This window comes from Puma concolor, chromosome C1 (genome assembly GCF_028749965.1).
Source record: "Puma concolor isolate L17-30 chromosome C1, mPumCon1.1.hap2, whole genome shotgun sequence".
NCBI lineage: Eukaryota > Metazoa > Chordata > Mammalia > Carnivora > Felidae > Puma > Puma concolor.
In genome coordinates this window covers 118,822,137-118,847,007 of record NC_141674.1, presented here as the reverse complement: position 1 = coordinate 118,847,007, position 24,871 = coordinate 118,822,137, and the positions used below count along the sequence as shown (strand labels likewise).

The following is a 24,871-nucleotide window of genomic DNA, read 5'->3' as shown; positions in this document are numbered from 1 at the left end:
CAGGGCTTGCACTTTTAAAAGAAATTGTTATGTTTATACTCCAAAAACATGTATTCTAATGTTATTTCTGTTCTTAAAATATTAAACATTAAAAAAAAATGAACCCAGCATGCCACACAGAAAGGGCTTTTGTGGTCAGTACCAAGGAAAGATAGGAGGGGCATGAAGGGCACTCAGGTCAGTAAGGCCCAAGAAAACGAGCTCAGTGTTGGTTTGGGGGCAGTGTGGTGGCTTAAGGTGATTTGTCCCAGCAGATGTTCAACCCAACTTGCTTAGGTTCCAAGGTTCCATCATGGAGGAGAGACCCTCAGGGGTGCAGAGAGACCCTGTCTCCACAGCAGGGTCGCCCATGCCCTCGTGGGCCCTGGCGGCCACTCCCTAGCTTCCCATAGTGCACCCTTCACGCCTCCAAGTGCATCATGCATAGATCAGAGCTTGCTCGTGCTCTCAAGTCAGGAAATTAGGATGTTGGAGGGGGAGTAGAATTGCTGGATGACCTGGTCCCAGTCTTCCATGCGTAGATCAGAAAAGAGATCCAGAGAGGGAAGGAACTGACCCTTGGTTGTAGGGTCAGGGGTAGGAATTCCCTGCTCTCCTCCTCTCACCCACTTCCCTCAGCACTGCTAGTCTTGGCTCCCCATGCCAGAGTTGCCACAGAGCACAGTGTCACCTTTTCTGTGGCACCTCTGAGGCCCTTCCTGCCTGGCTCCAGAATTCCCATGGGAGAAGCTTATCCATGTCAAACCTCCATGGCTCCAAGCAAAGTCTCCTCAGAAAAAAACCACAGCACAGACCTGGAATGACCCACATACCTCTGCCATCCTTCACGGCTTCAGAGGTCCTGGAACAGCCCCTTCCTCTTCTCGGTACTTCTAGGTAGTAGCCCTACCTCGGAGTGATCACTCCATGTTCACCATATGCTCCCCAGTCCCACTGGTCCTGTCCTTTCAAGAGCTCTGAATATCTTCTAGCCGGCAAACCAATAGGACAGGTGTTCACGGGAAAGTCCCACCGGACACTCAGGGCTCTCACATGGTTTGCCATTGTTTCTTATTTATTTTTTCTGTACAAAAATCTTTAACCTGTAAAAGAAAGAATCATAAACATTTTACGTTATTAGGTCCTCAGATCTTACTCATAGCTGTATTTTGTGCATTTTTACCAACCTCTCCCCATTTCTCCCTACACTAGCCCTCAGTAACCACTCTTAAACTCTCTATTCCTGAGTTTGCCTTAGATTCTACATATAAGTGATAGAATCCAATATGTGTCTTTCTCCATCTGCCTTATTTCACTTAGCATAACGCTCTCAAGTTCCATCCATGGTGTCACGAATGGTAGGATTTCCTTCTTTCTTGTGGCTGAATAGTAATATTCCACTGTATATATGACTCATTTTCTTTAGCCATTCATCCACTGATGGACATTTAGGTTGTTTCCATTCCTTGGCTATTGTGAATAATGCCACTGGTTCTTCTTAATCAGTTTTAGGTTAGGGACTCTTACACATCTGGACCTGTAGGTAGTTTTGCATACAATTCCACGTGCTCATCGATCCCTTAGGAATTCTCAGGTCAGAAGCTCCTGCTCAGGATGGGAGTATCTGGCCAGAGGAGGTATTGGGTGTGGAGAGGGACAGAGAGAAGGAGGGATTCTCCTGGGCAACTGATGGCTCCCCTCCCCGCTGTCTGCAGCACTGGCCAGCGGTACAAGCTCAACAGATGCTTGTGTAACGAAGGCCTGATGGCATACACAGTTCTCAGCCTAGGATAGTCAAGAACAGTACTTTAGGCCAACTGTTGAATTATAATAATATAAAAATATACCCTTTCAGAGCCCTGCCATCAGCCTTTCTGCCTTGTGCTTTGTAAATGGGAGTAAGACTAGTACCTGTGTCATGGCGTGGTGAAGGTTACATGAGTTAATACCAGAACCCATCGGGGCGCCTGGGTGGCTGAGTCGGTTGAGCGTCCGACTTCAGCTTTGGTCATGATCTCACACTCCGTGAGTTCGAGCCCCGCGTCGGGTTCTGTGCTGACAGCTCGGAGCCTTGAGTCTGCTTTAGATTCTGTGTCTCCCTCTCTCTGCCCCTCCCCTGCTCATGCTCTGTCTCTCTTTGTCTCAAAAATAAATAAAAACATTAAAAAAATTAAAAAAAAATACCAGAACCCATCTACGTGCTCATGGCCCTCAGGTCCCTATCTCCAACCCATATCTCTGCCTGAACCACCCCCCCCCCCGCCACTCCTGGCTCCATGTGGAAGTTACTTGGGTACCTCAGACTCAGTGTATCATAAGCCACACTTAAAGTAGTTCTCCCAAAGCTCCCCACCCCCACATGTGCCCAAACTTCTGCTTCTCAGTGATCCTGGTCTCAGTGAGTTGTTGACTTGCCCTTGATTCCTTTGTCTGTCCTCCCATGTTCTATCAGTCCTCACGCCCTGCTGAGTCTGTCTCTGAAATGCCTCCTCATTTTTGCAACTACACACCTTGACCAAGTCAGCATCTGGCTTGACTTGCATCAGGCAGTTGCCTTTGTCAGATGAATCCATTTTCCAACTGTAACCAGAAATGAGGTCACGCTCCTCCTCAGCACTAAAACAGTAATGGCTTCCAATTGCCCGGAACACAGCATCCAAACTCCTTTGCTGGCTTCCACAGCATGGCCTCCAGCTGTGCTGCTAGCTTCCACTCCTTTGGGTGGCCTGTACTCACTCTCATGACTGGGCCTTCCCTCCTGCTGGGAACTCTGTGGCCCCGGGCCCCGTGCCCTGAGGCTTCTCATTGAGGGCCCAGGTTGCACATCGCTTCCTCCAGATGTCCAACCCCCCAACGTGTGCTCCAACATCAGCCCATCTCCACTGTCAGCACCTGTGTGAGTTACTTGTTAACTGCCTTCCTGATAATACAAGTTCCTCCCTTGCTGCATCTGGGGTACCTGGTGTGCTTCCGGGCATGCAGTTGGTGCTCAAATGTTTGTTGAATGAAAGCTGGGAACTGGGGAGATGGCCGAGACTGACCCCAAGACCATGCGAGATCTCACCTCAATGGTGCAGACGCACTCCTGCAACAGATGCAAGATACCTTTCAGACCATGTCCGACCAGGTCATTGGAAGAATTGGTAACACGAGTAGTCACATTGACAACCTGGAGAAAAATGTTGCAGACCTCATGGCACAGGCTGGGGTGGAAGAACTGGAGGGTGAGAACAAAATACCTGCCACACCAAAGAGCTGAAGTTTGTTAACTTGCCCTGAAACCCGGAACACCATTTTTACAAGCCAAGAGAAGAACAAATGGCTTAAAAAAATTGTTTTAATGCTAATTTAGTTAGAGAGCAAGAGGGAGACAGAGGATCCAAAGTGGGCTCTGTGCTGACAGCAGTGAGCCCAACACGGGGCTGGAAGTAACAAACTGTGAGATTATGACCTGAGCCGAAACCAAGAGTTGGACGCTTAGCCGACTGAGCCACGCAGGTGCCCCCCAAATGACTTTTTGAAGCAACTACTATATATAGACAAGATTTCTATTATAATGTGTGCATTCTTCCTGTCACATACTCTTGTTAGTTTATAGAGTGATTCACACCCCCCTCCCGGTTTCTTGAACATGGTAACTTCACATCTTGGACCAAACACTAGAGCAGTTCCTGCATAAAACTCTCAAAATTTTTATTATATAAAAGTCAAATGAATGCTGAACTCATTAAGCACCTACTATGTTCCATGGGCTGCACTTGATCCTTAATTCAGGTTTTCCCATTTACTCCTTACAACTTCTGTGGTCTTACGAAGAACCAGAAGTCTGGCTTCCAGTGGGTGTTGGACCAGGACTTGAACCAGGTCTGGATGACTCTACGCCTGAATTCAGCATATCCCGAACCTCAGGCCTTCACACACAGGTCACCAATTGTCCCGGTTTGCCTGGGACAAGGGGGTTCCTGGGACATTGGACTTTCAGTGCTAAAACCAGGAAAGTCCCAGGCGCATCGGGACAACCTGTTGCTCACTGTATTAACAGACCACAATGTTGCCACATTTGTGTGTTACTTAGAAGTTCCTTTAACATCATTTTTACCCACCTGCTTTTACATGGGCTTATCCTAAAATGTAAATCACACTTGTGATGGAATGGTTATTTATAGTTTTGTTAATGTGCAGTAAAAGGAAAGCAGTCTATCTGCATATTACGTAAAGCTATCTCACAGAGCTCCAGGGGTGAGCCTGGCCTGCTTTGTAAAACCTTATCCAACCCTGCACTTCCCCAGACCCAGGATCTGTCCTTCCTGCCTCTGAGCTCCCCAGGAAGCACTGAACTTGTCTTCTTGGAACTCGGTCCAAGAGTATCAGTGCTCACTAGGGTGTGGAGGTTATCACCTTTGATACACAGCCTCCCCACGAGGGCTGTCTCCCTAAGACACCAGCGAATGAGTATCCTATTAGTGACATCTGGACGTGTGTGTGTGCGCGCGTGCTGCAGGGGTTGGTAAGCAGTGTGTCTAGGCCATAGCTGGTACACTTGTCCCAGTCAGGGTATGGACCCAGGTGTGCCGGCTTATCTCAGGCAGGGCCAGAACATAGGCCCAGCTCCTTAGGAAGACTTGGTTGATTTGGTCTTGGGACCCTCTGCTCCCTTATCAAGCTGAGGGCTGTGTCCTGAGTCCTTTGACCTCTGCCTTGACACTTCTGTCATTCAAGAGCTGCCTGCATCTAAATGGCTCTCCCCACCAGTTCCACAGGGGGGCGCTGCAGCACCACAGTCAAGAAATAGAACATTGGCAAACCTAGCCGGTCTGCCCAGATCCCTTCCCAGCCCCCTCCCTAACCACAAAGGTAACACATCCCTTTAGGTACACATCCCTAAATAGCAGAGTTTAGATTTGCCTGCTTTTGAATTTCACATAAATAGAATCATACTGGATGTATTCTTCTGAACTTCTCCAACTTTGTGTTCATCAGTTCACTCAACGATTATTGATTGAGCATCTACTATGTGCTAGGGTCCCTATTAGATGTTCAGTACACAGCAAAGAGCATCTTCCACAACAATTCTGCCTGCACGGAAATTCCATGCCAACAGTGCCCTCCTCAGTGCTCCCCAAGGCCATGCTGACCCAATGAGGCTGATAGTCCTGCCTCCAGATATTCTGGAGCCGCCTTCTTGGTTCTGCTCAGAGTTTTGGAACTCCTTCCTCCATTGCCCCAGATTAAGATACCACAAGAAAAGAAAATTACAGACCAATATCCCTGATGGATATAGATACAAAATCTTCATCAAAATACTAATAAACTGAATCCAACAGCATATTAAATGGTTATACACCATGGCCAGGTGGGTTTTATCCCAGGAATACAAGGTGGTTCAACACCAAAATACCAGTGTGATACAACACATTAATAGAATGAAAGAAAAAAAAATGATCATCTCCATTAACACAGAAAGGCATTTGACAAAATCTAACACCCTTGCATGATAAAAAACACTCATAAAATTAGAACTTCAAGGGAATTGCCTCAATGTGATAAAGGCCATATAAGAAATAACCACGGCTAACACCAAATTCAATGGTAAAGCACTGAAAGATTTCCTCCTGATGTCAGGAACAAGATAAGGATGCCCAGTTCACTACTGGTGTTGAGTATATACTAAAAGTCTTAGCCAGAGAAGTTAGATAAGAAAAAGAAAGGAAAGGCATCCAAGTTGAATCAGAAGAAATAAAACTATATATGCAGATGACATAATCCCATATATAGAAAATCCCAAACTGTCCACAAGAAAACTACCAGAGCTAGTAAGTGAATTCAAAGTTGCAGGGTACAAGATCAACACACAAAAATTCACTGTGGTTCTATACACTTGCAAAAGCAATAAAAAAAAAAAAAGATATTAACAAGACAATTCTGTTTACAATAGCACCTAAAAGAATAAAATAACTAGAGATATGTTTAACCAAGAATAAAAACTTCTACACTGAAAACTAAAAAACAAAAAACAAAAAAAAAAACAGTTGAAAGATGTGTTCATGGGTGGGGAGACAATATTGTTAAAATGTCAAAACCACCCCAAAAGATCTACAAATTCAATGCAATCCCCAACATTCCAACAGCTTTTTTTTTTTTTTTTTTTTTTTTGCAGAAATGGAAAAGCCTATGAAATTCATAAGGAATTTCAAGGGACCTTGAGTAGCCAAAACAGTCTTGAAAAAGGACAAAGTCATAGGATTCACATTTAATGACTTTAAAACTTACTACAGGGCATGTGGGTGGCTCAGTTGGTTAAGTGTCCTACTCTTGATTTTGGCTCAGGTCATGATCTCACAGTTTGTGAATTCGAAGCCTGCTGTGAGCGTGGAGCCTGCTTGGAATTCTCTCTCCATCCCTCTTTGTCTCTGCCCCTCCACCAAGTTTTCTCTCTAAATAAAAAAAAAAAAAAAAACAAAAAACAAAAAACAAAAACAAAAACAAAAAAACTACCTACAAGGCCACAGTAATCATAGTATGGTACTGGCCTAAGGCTAGACATACAGACCATTCAAATAGAACTAAGAGTCCAGAAATAAACCCATGTGTCTATGACCAACTGATAGTTGATAAGGATGCCAAGACCATTCAGTAGGGAAGGCATGGTCTCTTAAGTGATGCTGGGACAACTGAGTTTCCACTTGGAAAAGAATGACACTGGATCTCTACCTCACAGTGTGCACAAAAATAAACTCAAGTGGATCAATGACCTAAATACAAGAACTAAACCATACAGTTCCTAAAAGAAAACTCAGGTATATATTTTCATGACCTTGGATTTTGCAATGGAATTTTAGATATAATTCCAAAAGCATGAGAAACAAAAAGAAAATGGATAAATTCAGCTTCATCAAAATTAAAAATTTTTTGTCCATCAAAGGACATTATCAGCAGAGTGAAAAGACAATCCAGAGACTGGGAGAAAATATTTGCAAATCACATACTTGATAAGGAATTAATATCCAGAATGTATGAAGAGCTAAAATTCAACAATAACCAGATGCATAAACCAATTAGAAGATGGGCAAAGGACCTGAATAGACATTTCTCCAAAGAAAATATACAAATGTCCAATAAGCACATGAAGAGTTGCTCAATATACTTATCATTAGGGAAGCAATCAAAACCACAAAAAGATACCATCTACTGGGATAGCTATCATAAAAAAAAAATAAGTGTTGACAAGGATGTGGAGAAATTGGAAGCCTTTTACATTGCTCGTGGGAATGTAAAATGGTGCAGACACTGTGGGAAATAGTTTGGCAATGCCTCAAAAAGCTAAAGAGAATTATCATATGATCCAGCAATTTCCCTTCTAGGTATATACTCAAAAAAATTGAAAACAAGGACCTGAAGAGATCCCTAAGTGTTGCTGTTTGTTGCAGCCTTATTCACAATAGGTAAAAGCTAGACACAACCCAAATGTCCATCAGTGTAGATGGATAAACAAAAGATGATCTATCCATATGATGGACTATTATTCAGCCATAAAAAGAATGAAATTCCTATAGAAGCTACAACATGGAGGAAGCTTGAAAACATGCTACATGAAAGAAGCCAGATACAAAAGGATAAATGTGCTATGATTCCACTTATCTGAAATATCTAGAATTGGCAAATTCACAGAGACGGGAAGTAGAATCAGGGTTTTGGGGAGTTGCGGAGAGAAGGGAATGGGGAGTTATTGCTTGATGGCTACAGAGTTTGTGTTTGGGATAATGAAAAGGTTTTGGAAATGGATAGAATGGACGGTTGCACAACCCTACGAGTACAATGAGTGCCACAGAATTGTATACTTAAAAATGGCAAAACTGGCAAATTTTGTTCTATATATTTATAGACACAATTAAAAAAAGAAAGAATTCAGGCCAATGATGTGGAAAGAAACATGCTGGAAAGCTTCTGGGAAAGGTTTCCTCATTCTCAGCAGAGAGTCAATGGATGAGATGCTCTCTCTCATTTCTCTGGACCTGCCATGGCCATCTTGCTCAGTGGACTGAGGATGAAGTCACTATGAAAGCAGATGGAAAGACATAGGTCCTGGATGATGTCATTAAGTGACTGAACCAATGGCTATGGAGTCAGCCAGTCCTCTCTTGGGATTCAAAATTATGTGAGATAATAACTTTCTTCTTTTTAGAAAAAGGAAACACAAACACCCAAGACAATAAAGAGCTCTTGAGCTTAAAATAGGGAATTTTCTGGGGTGCCTGGGTGGCTCAGTCGGTTGAATGTCTGACTCTTGATTTTGGCTCAGGGCATGGTCTCCGAGCCCTACGTCATCGGGCTCTGTGCTGACAGCACGGAGCCTGCCTGGATCCTCTCTCTGCCCCTCCTCTGCTTGTGCATGCTCTCTCTCAAAATAAATAAATAAACTTTAAAAAATAAAACAAGGGGCGCCTGGGTGGCTTAGTCGGTTGAGCATCCGACTTCGGCTCAGGTCACGATCTCGCGGTCCTTGAGTTCGAGCCCCGTGTCGGGCTCTGGGCTGATGGCTCAGAGCCTGGAGCCTACTTCCGATTCTGTGTCTCCCTCACTCTCTGCCCCTCCCCCGTTCATGCTCTGTCTCTCTCTGTCTCAAAAATAAATAAATTATTAAAAAAAATTAAAAAAAAATAAAACAATAAAAATGAAATAGGGAGTTTTCCGAAAGACCTGGAAGATGAGAGATTGAGATATTCAGACAAGTTGGGGTAATGGCTTTGCCCCACCAGAAAGATGAAGAAGATGGATGAAAACACATCACCTTTCAAGTAGCTGCAGCCAAAACAGCTTGCACAATCCATCAAACCAAAGAACAACTGTAGAGAACAGTAGAAGATGCTTGGAGGACAGTTTTCCCCTTTGGGGAAGCAGAAGGAGCCACAGGATGGAGAGGAAGTGTGAGCAAACTCAGGACCCAGGAGGGTGAGGAGGTGGGTGTTTGGGACTGGGTGTTACTCTGGAGACCTGGAAGGTGAACCAAAGGCAGTTTTAGAAAAATGGGTGTATGCAGCTGGGTTCAATACTTACTGGAAAATTGTTGAAAAAGGAGAAAAGGAAAGGAATGCACACAAAAGTAACTGAAGAAGATAAAATAATGGCTCACTTCAAGATTGCATTAAAAACCTCCACACTGGGGCGCCTGGGTGGCGCAGTCGGTTAAGCGACCGACTTCAGCCAGGTCACGATCTCGCCGTCCGTGAGTTCGAGCCCCGCGTCAGGCTCTGGGCTGATGGCTCAGAGCCTGGAGCCTGTTTCCGATTCTGTGTCTCCGTCTCTCTCTGCCCCTCCCCCGTTCATGCTCTGTCTCTCTCTGTCCCAAAAATAAATAAAAACGTTGAAAAAAAAATTAAAAAAAAAAATAAATAAAAATAAAAAAAATAAAAATAAAAACCTCCACACTGAGAAAACTGCACTGCAGTCAGGAAAATCACAGCTAGAGCGGGACAGGCAGAAACTGCTCTGGCAGAAACCAAAGTCCTTGAACTCACTTGAGTTCAGAAAGGAATTTTCATGCAGATCCTGTCTTTGCAAATCAGCAGCGCCTGCCCTCCCTGAGCCACTGACCCACCGGGCCATGGGGGAAGTTGCGGACCACAAGTGCTAATGGTAAGTGTGGGGAGTCTTTCGAAGGGAGCTCCAGGGCACGTGGGTGGAGGGAGGGAGGAGGACTTCCATCTCAGAACTGAAGGACACAGTGGGGATTGATGCAATATCGTACCTTCCTGCCTGGCACATCCTGGTCATTACCGGGGCCCCAGGCACCGGGACGAGGCTGGTGTGGGAGGGTAGGCGCCAGGCTGTATCCCCACGTAGAAATTGCCAGTAATGGGAAGTCAGCCCAGCCCCCACCTGCCCCCAGTCACTGGGGCCGAAGGAGCCGTGTGCTGACCCGTTGTACTTCCTGCCTGGGCTCGTTTGTCAGGGCAGGCTGGCCTCTCCTTCCCCTTCAAGGTGCTGGCCATCACTTTCCCATGCTCTTCCCAGGCCTTTGACTTGAGCCCAGCTGTCACATAAAGACACGGCTCAATGGGGCGCCTAGGTGGCTCAGTGGGTTAAGCGTCTGACTCTTGATTTCAGCTCAGGTCATGATCTCACAGTTTGTGGGATGGAGCTCGGTGTCTCCATGCTGGGCTCCGTGTTGACAGCGTGGAGCCTGCTTGGGATCCTCTCTCTCCCTCTCTCTCTCTGCCCCTCCCCCACTTACATGCATGTGCACGTGCAGCTCTCTCTAAAAAATAAATAAGCTGAAAAAAAAACACAAAAAACCCACAGTAGGATGGACTCTGAGCCAGAAGAGGTGCAGTGGGGCCCCTTGAGGTGGCATGGTGGCAGGGGAGGACTGCTGGGCCGGTCCAGGTCCCCGCACTCCTGCACTGAGCCCGGGCACATGGGGGTATTCTGCTGATCCTGCTGATCCTGCATCTCCGTGCTGCGGGGATGAGAGGACCCAAGAGGTGAAGCTGGGCCAGCTGCATGAGCCCTTGTGTCCGTCCTGGGAAGGAGGAGGGCGGAGAGGAGCTGTGGGGTGGAGGGCGGCCACGGTCCCCAGCTGAGGGGCCCGGGGCCACCCTGGGCCTGGATTGTCCAGAAGGTCTCACCATGGCCCACAGCAGGACAGGTATTCAGGAGGTGGGGACTGCCACCATCAGACTGGCTCATGGGCTCCAGCAGAGGTAGGCTGTAGTCAGAGGCCCATCCAGGCCTCGGCCCCGCCTGCACCTCCCTCTGGCTGAAAGGCTCTGTGTCCCTGCGGCAGGGGCTGCTCGGTGCAGGACACACTGACAGGGCCGGGGGCCTGTTCGCCCGCTGGGGCCTGGAATGGAGCTTCTGGTCCCCCGTGGGCCCCTTGGGAGTGGAAGCGATGGAAGCTGGGGGCCCTGGGGCGCCGGGACCCCACCTGCTGCAGCTCCTGGCTGCCCTCCGACCTCAGGGTTAAAGGCATGGTGAGGTCCGCGGCTGGTGCCTGGCACATTGTGTCGGTGGCTCCAGGCTGACCTTTGCTCACCTCCTCCCGGGGCCTCGGGCCCTGAACCTTCGCCCTCCTGTTGCCACTCCCAGTGGCGGCCGTGCCCGGCTGCTGAGGCCACCTATCTGCTCAGCGGCTTGGGGTGCTTCTCACCACCTGTGCTCCCCGGCCCTCTGCCTCCCTTCTCTCCTCTCTCTTCTCTGCCTTCTCACTTCTTACCCCTTCAGACCTTCCAGGAGCTGGCAAGGATGTGCTCGTTCACTCGCCCACTTATTCTTTTGTTTTGGGGGTTTGATTTTTTTTTTTTTTTTTTTTTTACATTTTGTCCCCATGATCATCTCTTATTTATTTTATAACTGGAAGTTTGTACATTTTGATCCCCTTCATCCATTTCACACAACCGCACCCCACCCCCACCTCTGGCAACTACCTGTTCTCTGCATCTATGAGTTTGGGTTTTTGTTTTTTTGTTTTTTGTTTTTTTTCGATACCACATACAAGCGAGATCACACAGTATTTTTCTCCGTTTGACTTACTTCACTTAGCATAATGCCCTCAAGGTCCGGTTTATTCTCCAACTGACAACGTGCGGGACCCTCAGAGATCCAGGGATGAAGGTTCAGCCCTGGAGGAGGTCCCCACTCTGAAAGGAGTCACGTGTAGAAACTGCTGGGGATCCCATTAATGCAGCAGAGTAAGGGGGAGGGGTGTCAAGGAAAGCTGTCTGGAGGAGGAGGAGGGGTGAAGCTAAGACTTAAAGGCAGAGAGAATTCTACCAGCAGCTGCGCCTTTTCAGGGGGACCCAAAGCAGAGTGTACTGGGGTGAGGTCTGCATGTTGGGCCTGGGCCTCGAAGGAGTGGCTGGATTTTGGAAACTTCAGCACTAGCAGAATTAGCATTATCATGAGTGGTAACACCATAGAGGAAGAGCTCTGAGGCCGCCTCCCCCACCTGCCTGGCCAACTGGATGGTGGGGTGGTGTGGGCACCGCCCAGGCCCTGAGCTCCAGCAGACAAGCCCGAACCTACCACCGACCACCTTCCTGGTCACACAGAGCCCTGCCTGTCCCCTTCACTAGCTTGATCATTAGACCAGAACTTAACCTGGGGAGGATTTGAGGAGAGACTTCCTGACCCAAAATAGTTCTGCTGTGGCAGCACGGGGCCCCAAAAGCCCCCCGCACAGAAGTGTTTCTCAGGTGAAGGTGTCCCACCTGCAGGGGCCCTCAGGTAAAACGTGAAGTCTCAGAGAAGGGGACCAGTGGTGTTTGAGGCTGGCCGTGGATTCCTCTCAGTGCTCTGTGAGCAGATGCCATCCAGGGAGTCTGAGTAGCGGAAGGGCCCTGGTCACTGTAGGGCAAGCAGGCCATCCCTGTCTGTCTCACCTCACCCTGATCCCAATGCCAGGGGGAGAGATCCTGAGTGGGAAGAGGCTCCCCAGACCAGACAGGTATGGAGGGAGTCTCCTTTAGTTGAGAAAGCCTCCCCCACATGGCAGAAATCCAGCTGCTAACCATTTAGGCTCACTCATCTTGCAAAGAGACGAGGCCACCTACTGTGACCCTTCTTATTGGGGTCGAATTGTGTCCCCCCAAAAGAGCTCTTCAAGTCCTAACGCCCTATACTTGGGATTGTAACCCTATTTGGAAATGGGGTCTTTGCAGATGTAAGTTAGGGTGAGGTCCTACTGGATTTAGGGTGGGCCCTAATCCAGTGACTGGGGTCCTTATAAAGGAAAGCAGAGGGAGATTCAGACAGAGAGATGCAGACACACAAGGAAGAAGGCCATGCGATGATGGAGGCAGAGACTGGGGTGCCATGCCTATAGGCCAAAGAAGGCCAAGGATTGCCTGAAGCCACCAGAAGTAAGGAGAGTGCCGAGGATAGATTCTTCCCTATAACCTTCAGAGGGAGCATTGCCATACGGACACCTTGCTTTTGGATTTCTAGCCTCCAGAACCGTTAGAGGATAAATGTTTCAGGTCACCCAGTTTGGGATACCTTGTTATGGCTTCCACAAGAAACTAATACACTTACATCCAGAGCGAGCTACCTTTGGCTTGTGCCTCGATCCCTTGGCCCGACAGCCAGGTTTGGGGTGTGTCTGTTGGTGAGTCACATGAGGAGGCAAGATGGGGGCCTGCACCTGGACTTTCCTTCTCTCTCTCAAGAATTATTTGTTGATCACCTACTGGGGTCCAGGCAGAGTAGTGGGGGATAGACATGAACAGAGGCACGGCCCAGCTGACACTCCAGTCTGGGGAAAGAGTGTGGGAAAACCCGTAAGGTTCATGGCCTAGGCCACAGCCCACCATGTGGGATTCCTGTGAACAGTGCAGGGGTGCTGTGACCCAGGCGGTCATGGATTGCCAGAGCAGCTGAAGGCCAGCGAGCTGGGGGTGGGGGGCATGTCAGGGCCGGTGGGGTGCTTGGTGGGAAGCTTGCCATGCTTTCCAGCCCCACTTGGGGGACACCAGAGTTGGGCTGGCTCCCTGTGTCTCAGGCCATCAGCGCTCACAGTGGTGACCACCTTGGTGACCTTACAAAGTTGACCCCAAAGGCTCAGAGAGGTCAGGAGGCTGTCTGTCTCAGGTACAGTGTGGATGACTCAGTGGTCCTCCTGCCAGAGGAAAGAAGGCCTGGCTGGGAGCCGAAGGGGAAGCCAGAGACAGGGACCCAGAGGCTCTGGGGTCTGGGCAGGGGCTCCCCCCGTCACGAGGTGGTCCCTGCCAGAAGATCCCTTTGCTTCCCACACCACGAAGTGTTTCTGAATTGTCCGCCCCACCTCACCACTTGGGTCGCATCTCAAACTCAGCATGCCCTACACCCCACCCTCTCAGCACATCTTTCTCAAAGATGCCTCTCATGCCTTTCCCTTCCCCCTTTACTCATGGTCCCCGGAACAAGTGCACTTTGTCAAAATTCAAACTTGCTCCCCTTTCTGAAAGATGACAGTGAAACACGTCCATCATAAAAAAATGATTGAATATGGAAAAGTAGAAAGGACAAAGCACCTGTACCACATGGGTTTATTTCCTTTCAGTCTTTTTTCTGTGAATTAAAGTTTTTAATGTTTTATTTTATTTTTGAGAGAGAGAGACAACACAAGCAGGGGAGGGACGGGGGGCGGGGTGGGACACAGAATCCGAAGCAGGCTCCAGGCTGTCAGCACAGAGCCTGATGCGGGGCTCGAACCCACAAACCGCCAGATCATGAGCTGAAGTCAGATGCTTAACCAACTAAGCCACCCAGGTGCCCCTTTCCTATGAATAGTTTGACATTGTTTTTATCATACATTTCCATCCCTGCCCTCCCCAACTCAGTATAATATTGCATTTTCTTGGACCCTGAAAATTCTTTGTAAAATATCTTTTTAAGAGACTGCTCAAAATCTGCTTAAATCCCTTGGCAGTTTCCATGGCTTTCTGGGTACTAAAATTTACTAAAATTCACCGTTCAGCTCTCAAGGTCAGTCATGACCTGACACCTGCTTCCCTCCCTCTCCTTACTCCCTCCTGAACCCCCTGGATCCCTCCCAAAGGAGCATGGACACACGGTCCCGAGTGCCCCTCTGCCCACCGTCCCCCACAGGGTACTCTGCTGTCCCCAGGGTCACCTCCGTGGCTCAGGAAGGCAATCCTCCACCCCTCGTTGGGACGGGAACTGGGGCAGGTCTATACCCTAGTGGGGGCTGCGTCCATCCTCTCCAGAGCTTCCGTTTGTGTCCAGATCCCACCCAGTGGAATGAAGGAAGGGCCTTGGGATTCTGGGAAGGAAAGCCTTCCTCCCCGATGCAAAGACATACAGGGGAACTGCTGCTCCTCTCGGGTGACCATCACTTCGGATGGATGTGACACCTGAAGCTGTGACCGGTGACCGTGGGGGCAGAGATCACCAAGAGTTGAGGATGAGAGTGGCACGGAAGCAAGATGGAAGGCTGGCCTTCCTTGATGAATTGTTGAGCGGGGCACCCGGTTCACTGCTCATTCTGCCTCTGGATTTCTTGTGATGTTGCTTATTGTTTAAGTCACTATTGATTACCACTGGGGCACCCAGACTGACCTTTCCTCCTTCTCTCCGTGGTCCCGGGCCAGCCCATGCTATGAGGCCTCCGCGTCTGCCCCAGGAGGGCCCCACTCATACTCCAGCACTGCCCCAACCCCCTCTCCCGGGGCTGCCGAGCCCCCTACCCCCCACCTGCGCTGAGGCCCTACTGGGTTCCCTGCCACCCCTTGCCACACCCTCCAGCACTGGTGTCACTCTATCACAGTATCTCTGTCACTGGACACTCTCAGGCCTGGGTGCCCTGGGGGTGACTGGGAATTTCTCAAGGGCAGTGGCCATGCCTCATTTGGGGTGAGCCCACTGCACTTGGTACACAGTAGGTGCTCAGGAAATGTGAGCTGAGTGAACATTAGTATTGGTCCCCTGCCTTTGAGCCTTTTGTGCTTAGTGTGTGCTATGGACTGAATTGTGCCCTCCCCCCCCCCCCCGATTTATACATTGAAGCTCCACCTCCCGATGTGACAATATCTGGGGATGGGGCAATTAGGCTCTGATGAGGTCATGAGGATGGGGCCCCTGATAGGATTAGTGCCTTGTAAGAAGAGACATGAGAGGCATCTGGGGGGCTCGGTCAGTTAAGTGTCCTACTCTCTTGATCTCGGCTCAGGTCCTGATCTCACAGTTCGTGAGATTGAATTCCACATCAGGCTCTGTGCTGACAGCATGGGATTGTCTCTCTTCCTGTCTCTCTGCCCCTCCCCTGCTTACACACACATACAAACACACACACACACACACACACTCACTCTCTCTCTCTTTCAAAATAAATAAACATTAAAAAAAGAGAGAGAGACACAAGAGACTTGCTTCCTCTCTCTCTGCCATGTGAGGACACACAGCAAGAAGGTAGCCATCTACATGCTGGGAAGAGGGTCCTCACCAGAGTCTGACCACCCTGGCACCCTGGGCTTGAACTTCAGCCTCCAGAACCATGAGAAATAAATCTGTGTTAGGCCATCCAGTTCATGATGTTTTGTTATGGCAGCCTGAGCTAAGACTGTGTTGTTGGCCATGGCCAACTGTTGCTTAACATTGTGGTGTGGGAGCATGCTGTTCTCTTCAGGGCAGGGCCTGAACCTTCTTCCTTTCTAGGCCTCTCCCTCCCATGGACCCCGGGGACTGGCCCAGGCCACCAGTGGAACACTGGATGGCCCACATGGCCTGCTCTGAAATGATCCCTTTTTACCTGCTAAGGGGTCCCAAGTGGGGTGTATGGGTAGACAGGGCCTCGGGGACATCCCAGGCAAGGCCCCTTGTCCCATTCGTGACTTCTGCCCAAAGTCTTTTGGGAGGATGGTGGCCAACAGAGACAATCCCAGACCGGACGCCTGGCCCTGTCTGGACTCCTGAGGCCTGGGCCTGGGCCAAGGTGGCCACAGCCCTGATCTCCCAGCTCTTGGGAATATGCTTGATATTGTTAGAGCTCCTGTGAGTCACCGCGAGCACCCCCGGGTTAGGGCAGAGTCTGGCCCAGTCCTCAAGGTCAACCAGGAGACCAGGCTCGGGTGTCCCATGCAGAGGGACAAGAATGTGGTCAGGGACCAAGGACAGAGTGGGAGGCTAAGTGGAGGTGGAACAGAGAGAAGGCAAGCCAGGGCTTGAGCAGAGAAAGGGGCCTTAAGTAATGTTCAAATGACCAGGACAGCAAGGACAGCAAGGCCCCCTCTGTGCCAGCCAGGGAGTCCTGTCATTAAACATGCTTCACAGTGGGAGGTTGGTGTATCTGGGGTGTGGCAGGGCAGCCTGAGGGGCGGGTCAGGGGCAGCCCTGGCTGGACATCAGCACTGGCCCGGGGCAACTGCCACCAAGTGCGGGAAGGCCCAGACTTTGTTCTCATTGGCAGCTGGTTACCCAGCAGGCGGGGTGGTGGGGGGCTGGCTTCCCGGAAAGGTCTAGGCTGGTGGGCAAGTCTTTGAACTTCCCACCCCACTCACTGCCCCTGGTTAAAACCTGGAAGGGCAAGGTCAAAATGCCAGGGTGGCCTCGAGGGATGGAACTTTTGCCACATGTCACGTTTCAGCTCCAGAGAGTGGCTTAGGCCCCAGGGAGGCCAGAGGGGAGGGTCACAGCGTGGTGAAGAAGAAGGAGGACTGGTGTCACTCGTGGGTGGGTCGGGTGAGGCACCTGTCCAGGAGGGCAGGCCCCTGTGACAGACAGGGTGGGGGAGCCAGCAGGGCTTTGGCAGGACAAGAGATGTGATGGACACATGGCCCAAGATTCTGCACAGGAGTGTTGCTCACGTCCCAGGAGAGAGCTTGAGGCCCAGGTCAGCTGTGGCGGAGGCCTGGTGCAGGGTGAGAGGACACACACACGGGAGGGGAGAGGTAGGAGCTGTGGGGAGCAGAGAGCTGAGCTGCTGTGGTGGAGAAAGGCTTCAGAACCACTTCCCCTGCCCCGCCCTTCCGCAAGCTATTTAACAAACAGGACATCCTACAAACGCAGAGAGAAGGTGGCCTGTGCGCCCTGGGGAGTGGCCGTCTATCCCCGTTTCCTCCTGGAGGTCAGGACCAACCACCCCAGCCAACACAACTGCCCTTTGGAAGGACTATCGAGGGGAAATAGCGTCGCTGCCACAAAATGGAGAGAGGCTTGTGGCCAGACTCGGGGAGGTCCCCTAGGCTCCTCTTAGTTCTAGGGAAATGAAAGCCAGCAGCAGGGACCAAGAGTGGGCTCAGGTCCCACGGTGTGAGTGACCCCACCGGGTTAAGTAACCCAACTAACCCAAGGGCCTGCAGAGGACAAAGGGAGTGTGGAGTCACAGAGGGGACAAGCCGTCCCGTGATCTGTCATGGAAAGCACAGCATCTGTTCTTTTGCAACCCTGCTGCGTCATACCGATTTTGCTATACTTCACCCATTTTAATGTTCTTTCCTCTCTTTCCCCCACTATAATACAGGGCAGCTGTTCTCAAAGTTTGTGGCCACAGAACCCCTTTAACTCTTAAAAGCTGTTGAGGACCCCAAAGAGCTTTTTGTTTGGGTCCTGTCAACATTCACCAGGAAAGAAATTAAAGCCAAGAGCTTTAAAAAAATATCAATTCATTTAAAAGCAATAAGTTCACCATGCTAACTTTTTTTGATGAAAAATAACCATGTTTTCCAAAACAAAAACTTTTTTTTTTTTTTTTTTTTTTTGATGAGTAGGAGCGCAATAATTGATTTTGCATTCTGCAGACGTTTAATGTCTGGCTTAACAGACTGCATTCCCACGTCTGTTTCTGCATTCAGTCTGTCGCAGTCTGTCCTCTCGGTCCAAGATAGGAGAGTTGGCTTCCCCACCCTGGAAGGTGCAATTGGGAAAGGGAGGACCATGCTGTGGTAGTGAACTTTAATCCACACCTTCTGGAATAGATGGCAACACAAACCAGAGGGCGGAGCAACATCTCCCAGGGTAGTTGGTAAGCAGCTTCGGAAAGCTCCATGCTCCCTTAGTGGGGGGGGGGGGGGTGTGCACCGCGTGGCAGCAGGCACAGTTGTGTCAGCCGGATGGCAGCATGGGAAGAGGGTGGATGTCAGCCAAGAGATTGGTGGAGTGGACTTTTGTCATCATCTTTGGTGACCCAGCATCAGAGGACCCTTCCTTTTTGGGCAAAATCCTTTACTGGGTGGGTTCTGCAGAGACCAGCCTCAAGGAGCCAGATAATCTGTGAAGAGGGTGAAGGTGTGCCTGAGGGTTTACCTGATCCTCTCCCTCCTGGCACTTGAATCTTGAGCGCGCGACAGAGCGGAGAATTACTGTGGCAGTGGGGTGGCACGTACTACTTTGGTAGCAGTGTCATGTGGCTGACGCTGGGGCACCAGCTGCAGCATCCTCCCCAAATGGTCCCTGTGGCATGTCCCAGCCTGGGTCTGGGGCAGCACTCTCCTTGACCCCTGTGCACTTGCTGACTGGACCCCAGGCCTCCTGTCAGCCCGAACTACCCGTATTCTCCTGACCGTTGTTCTTCCCAGCTCAGTCCTTTCACTGCGGACCACCCAGAAGCCTGGAGAGAGCTGGCCGTGGGGGTCTGCCTCTTCCCTCTAGTGTGCTGCCATGGTCCATCTAGACTCTGTTTCTTCCTGGGTTCCCAGCACCTCCCACCTGCCTGGGTTCCCTGTGCCCTGTTTTGACCTTTCCAAGGGATCCTGCAGAACCCTCCGGGGGAGGCCAACGGGGTACAGCACGGTCATCAAACTGTCCTGGGTGGAGCCTCCAGGGACCTGCCATAGCTTAGTAGTGGTCCAACCGCAGAGTCCCCATCTCGCCTCAAATCCCATCTCCCCCCTCCCCACATTCCCCAATTTCTTATTACAAACGATTAGCTTTTTAAAATGACAGGCTGTTTGTAAAACAGAGGAGGAAAATGATCTACTACAAATTTTGTGATTCCTTTCCAGTCTTTGAAACTATCTTGCGACATCTGTGCAGACTGTCATCGTTCCCTGGGCGTGTACCGGCCAACCCCCACCCCGAGCTCGGCTTTGTGCTCTGACCAACGGAACGAGTATGCCCGATACACACGTGTGGGCAGGGGCTGGGTTGTGCTTGCAGGGATTGGCTTGGCCTCTTGTGCTTCTGCCATGAGAAAGAAGAACATGCCCCAGGGAGCGCTCCTCCTTCACCTGGGACCCAGAGCAGAATAAGGGACGCATTGTGGAACAGACCTGGATCAGACCCAGGGCCCAGCGTGGAACCGCCACAGCTGACTTGTAGACCGGAGATCGCGAGTCTGCAAGCCGCTGAGATTTCCGAGCAAAAGCTAACCCATCACCTTACAGGAGGAACTCGTTCCAGAGTTTGACACACGCTAAGTATTGTGGAGAGTCCGCATTACGACGTAGTAAGTCCCCAGGCACAGCTGAGAGAGCATATTGACTGTTACAGTCACTCCCGCTGTCTTTATCTAATGGTTTGAGGCGGGAACAGGTACCTGACAGGACAGGGAGAAAGCTTATCACCTTCAGACCCTGGCTCTCCAACTCCGGGAGGGAGCGGGGGTTGGGTGAGTGTGGGGAAGGTCGGAGGGATTGTACCAATTGCCAACAACCCCTAGCCTGATGCCCGTAGACAGGAGGGGCTGGCCATCCCACTGCGGCCCCCAAACCCACCCCTCGATTCCTCCAGCAGCCTGCTCCTCCACTCCTGAGTCTTCCTGAAGTGCAAGTTCATGTCTTTGAGATATCATTTGAGGCTGGGAAGGGTGGTCAGGGGCTCTGTGCTCCTGAATACAAAGATGGGCCCGAAGTTCGGGGCAGCATTTTGCACACCCAGCTCTTGCTATTTGCTTGTTATCCCCCACGGCGCGTGCTATCTTGTCACTGTCACTTTTGTGTACTTTGTGCACGTGGGGAGGAAGCACATCTGAATCATGTCTGGCTCAGGGTAGGTCCTCAATAAATGTTTGAAAAAAACAAATGAATCTTTATGATATGTTCCATCTACTGCTGCTCGGGGCTGCTTCCCACATCCCGCGGGCTGGTGGAAACGGAGAAGGTGTCTGTGTGTGTGTGAGCGCGCGAGCGAGCTTGGCACAGTCCTGGGTGACTGGGGCGCCCTGAGGCTTTCAGGCACGCGGGCTCCCAGGACTGGCTTTTGTTGCTGGCGTGCCCCCTCGCTAGGCGTATCACGTTGTTTACTTAATTCACATCGCTAGCAATTTAGATCATTTTTACTAAGTTGCTAATGACAAAAATGGATTCCCTCCTTTCTTTTCTCCAGTAATAATATCACGACGGCTTTTTATTTCAACCTCCTTTTCAAAGTATTCATTTGTTCTCAGCCATAAGAACATTATTCTCCCAGAATCTGGTTTTTGCCTGGTTCCCTGGTCTACCGCTAGTAGTACCTCAAGAAACACTGCACTTATTTTAAAAATAACCTCAACTCTTCTTTTTCTGTTGCTGACAGATCAGTTAAGTTTGGACCTTAAAGTAATACCTGAAGGTTTTGGCTGTCTTTTGTTTAAGGCTACTCTCTCCAGCATCCTGATGATAAGTAACACTTTTTATCGTAGCCAAATAATATTCTAGGACCCTTGGCAATGAACAAATCACTTGTTGCTTAGTTTGGTTGTTCCTAAAGAGATGTTACTACCCATTTGGGAAAATTTCAGGTTTACTTCATGGCCTAGTATCACACTGGAACACCTGTTCCCAAAGACGGTGGCTCCTCCCTCTACTAAAAGAGACCTTAAAACTCTATAGACTGAGTCATCTAATACCTGAAAATTAAGACCTATGGGATTTTAATCCCATGCCTAGTACTTTGAGGAGCTCCTACACTGGGTACATATTAACATTTTAAGCAATCTTTAAGCACATTTGCAATAGACGTGTATCTTCACATATAAACTTAAAAAAAATACTTTAATACGTCGTAATACACAGAACTAGAATTCAACATATCACATTGCTAAAACATTCATATAAATTTCATATATGCGTGAATTCACTGCATTAGAAAAATTCACCTTTTATGATGTTGAAGACCAGCATCAGCAAAACCCAAAGGAAAACTATTTTAACAGTAGGAACACTAAAAATAACAACTTGAAGGCTTATAAACAAGTGGCAGGAAAAAGAATTCTTTACGTTTGATATTGATTATGTCACAACAGGTACAATCTGAAATACAACTTTAGACTAGCAGTGTATAAAAATACTTTCAAACAATACGTCTGATAGGCATAGTACCATAAAAAAAAAAAAAACCCAAAACAAACAAAAAAACAACCCAGCTGTATAGTTATTTCACTTGAAGACCTACTATTCAACTGCCTGCTTCCAAGCTAGCTTTTAAAGCATCAGCCTGGAAAGCATATTCTCTCGCACATGTACACACCACACACACACACACACACACACACACACACACACACACACACACACACACACAGCCGTATATTAAAATCACCTCCTCTATCTATGGTGCACACTGATGAGTAACTGACAGGCATTAATCTCAAGGCATGAGATGATATGGTGTTTGGAGCCTATTTTCAGTTCCAAGATTGGGATGGATGAACAAAGAGGCAAAAATAAGGTGGATTGTGTATGTGTTTATGATTTCTGTTCCACATATGGGTGCTCTCTGGAAGAGGAGTTTAATCTGGCATATCAATATTTAACTTGGGAGGCGGGGGAACATACTTTCCAGGACTCTGGGTTATAACTACCCTGGCCTTCTTTCCAAACATCGGAGCAATTTTAGGAGCATCTGGGACTGATGTTTCTTCAGCTTCTTCACTATCTTCATGATGTAGATCATAGGAAATGTTCCCATATTCTCTTAGAAATGGGAAAATTTCAAGCAGAAACTGACAGAAATCTCTGCGAATCCCAAACCACCAATGGTTGCCTCCCTTCCGCCTAAACGTCGTGGCCATTAAAGTTATTAATGAAAGCCAAAGGGGGACAAATATGGAGATGTAAGAGAATGTATTGTGGCCGTCCAATCTGTGAACGAGCAGAACCTCAAAAGTGAGCAGGGGTACGACAATCGTTATCCAGCTGATGGCCATGGTCACATGTGTCCTTCGCTGTTCCGCAACGACATCCAAGGATCGAAGGAACAGGAGGGACCAGACGATGTAATAGAGGACGACTAGGCAGAGGAACGACATGAGAATCCACAGGGGCACGAACACCACCAACCACGGCCAGTGGATAATCCTGTCCAGCCTTAGGGCGATGAAGATGAACTGCAGGATGTTGACAGAACACAAGATCTCCAGCTCTAGGGACCTATCGTGTCGGAAGCCCCAGACGCAGGCGGCCACGGACACTGGGGATACGAAAAAAAGTGGCATGAAGACCAGCAGCCAGAAGTGGGTCCCCCTCTCCACCCTGTCGCAGACCAGGACTTCGAACATGAGCAGCAGCAGGTGGATAGCCACGGCGATCAACATGGCTTTGAACTCCACGCAGGCCTCCCCCTCCGTGCGGTATCGAGGGTTGCGGGCCCAAACGCCTGCGCCCACTGAGGCGCCGGCGATGACCAGGAGCTTCCACAGCCATATGGGGGCGAAGACCGCCCAGTAGCTCCACTGGATGACGCCGTCCAGGCGGAGGGGCAGCAGCACGGAGAAGAGGAGCAAGCAGGCGTAGATGAGGAACTTACTCGGGTTGAAGTCCTGGAACAGGCCCCTAGGGTTCATGGCGAAGCCGCCGCCAGCCCACCGGGCCTGCTGCTCAGCCCGGCTGGGCGGGCGCCACGTCTCCGCCGCTTCCCGGGCCCGCCGCCTCCCCTCCCGGCCTGTGGCGGCTCTAGGCTGGCAGCCGCCGGGAGACGCACGGGGAGGAGGTTCGGACCCCAGCGCCGAGTGGCCGGAACACGTGCACGCGCGGTCACGTGGCCCGGCCGGAAGCGCGACGGGGCCGAGCGTGCGCCTGCGCGCCCACGCTCTATCGGCGACCCTCGGCCGCGGGCGGCGCGGCGTCTAGGAGTGGGGCGCTGCCTCCGCCCCGCCGCCCGCCTTTACTCCGTACCCATCCGGAACAAAGCTACCGCGTATGGCGCCAGGAGAGACGGAACCTGACGCGCCGGTGACTCCTCGGCCAGCTCGTTGTCAGACTTCGGGCGGACGCTTCCTGGCGGCGCAGGGGGGAGGTGGGAGTGAGCTCACATCCTCCCGGCCCGCTCGGGGGCAGGGCCCAGGCGGGGGCGGGGCCGTGGGCGGGGCTCGCCTGGTGTCCTCCCCTCGCTGGCAACCCGCCCCGGGACTGGGGCACCGCGGCAAGGTCCGCCCTTGGCGGCGCTGAGGGGCCACGTTGTGGGCACGAGCGAAGGCGGGTGACCTGGAGGGTGTGCGAGTTTGTGAGCGAGGTGGTGCCGGGAGCCGTGAATGCACAGGGGGGCGTGTATGTGTGGAAACGCGCGCGCGCGCGTGTGTGTGTACGTACAGTGAGGCCGGCGGTGGGCTGGTCCCTGTGCCCAGGAGGGAGCCCCGCGTGGGGTGGAGTGTGGGGTTTTGCCTGGAATAGCTGACTTCCAGGACCGTCTGCCTGGTGGGGCAATGACAGTTCTGAGGCTGCCTGTGAAATGGCTGAGGCACAGTGCCTAGGGGGCGGTGGTGATCTCATACCTCCCCTTTCTCCTCGGAGGTGGAGGGCCAATGCTGGGGAGGGTGTTAGACCCACCAACGGCCCCCAGGCAAAGTCCCCAGGAGAAAGTGCTTCACGCCCCAGGTCACCTGGCAGGTTCAGAGCAGAATGGAACTCACATTCAGCGCTCTCCACTTTTAAGTCCCGAATCCTCAGTTTTACTTCTTTGGGCCTGCCTAACTCTGATTCTCACAGAGCCATGTTGTGAAAAGGGCACTGGACCAGAGATCAAGAAATTTGAGTTCTAGTCTAGGGTCTGCACGCCCCCCTCCCCCCCCAGCTGAGAGACCTGAGCAATTCACCCCGGTCTGTCTCAGCCTCAGTTCCTTGGGCTGTTGAGTGGTTTCCAAGGGCCAGCCGGGTTGCAGCGGCCCTGTGATTTGCAGCACTCCCCTCTCTTGCCAGCCGGGCAGGCCCTAAAGCACTCCTCCCTCTCTTCACTCATCCCCTGCTCAGCAGAGCCCGGGTTGCTTATCCTTTCTGCCTTGCAGCCCCCGACCCGTCCCATGCAGTGCGTCCCCTGCGGCAGGAATGGAATGCTGACTCCGGTAGTGGGCTCCGAGGGTAAGGTCATCAGAGGAATTGTCTGGTGGCAAGGTCTCTCCCTGGCGTAACAAGGAAGGGCTTCCTGAGAGAGGTAGGGGTCACGGTCCAGATCCAGGAGCTGGCTTTTCCAAGTCAGCACTAACAGGATGCTCAAGTGTGGTGTGATGTGGACAATCCTGGGCCTCAAAGATCTCAACTTCACCAGCTCC

At 50.5% G+C, this 24,871-nt stretch overlaps 2 protein-coding genes across 2 annotated transcripts; one reads left to right on the top strand and one right to left on the bottom strand.

Annotated features, from left to right (window-relative positions):
• The first annotated feature begins 2,238 nt into the window (after positions 1–2,238).
• On the top strand, positions 2,239–4,389 carry LOC112848823 (heat shock factor-binding protein 1). The gene is given in 2 exon segments (XM_086715274.1): positions 2,239–3,059; positions 3,062–4,389. Coding segments are annotated over 2 exon segments (231 nt in total). The 5' UTR covers positions 2,239–3,005; the 3' UTR covers positions 3,239–4,389.
• Positions 4,390–21,361: 16,972 nt separating this feature from the next.
• On the bottom strand, positions 21,362–23,636 carry TMEM185B (transmembrane protein 185B). Its single transcript, XM_025934811.2, has one exon. The coding sequence runs from the start codon at positions 23,168–23,170 to the stop codon at positions 22,118–22,120; it is 1,053 nt and encodes a 350-aa protein (XP_025790596.1). The 5' UTR covers positions 23,171–23,636; the 3' UTR covers positions 21,362–22,117.
• Positions 23,637–24,871: the final 1,235 nt, after the last annotated feature.

Excerpts from the sequence above, each read along its gene's own strand:
- TMEM185B (XM_025934811.2), bottom strand. The coding sequence starts at position 23,170 with ATGAACCCTAGGGGCCTGTTCCAGGACTTCAACCCGAGTAAGTTCCTC.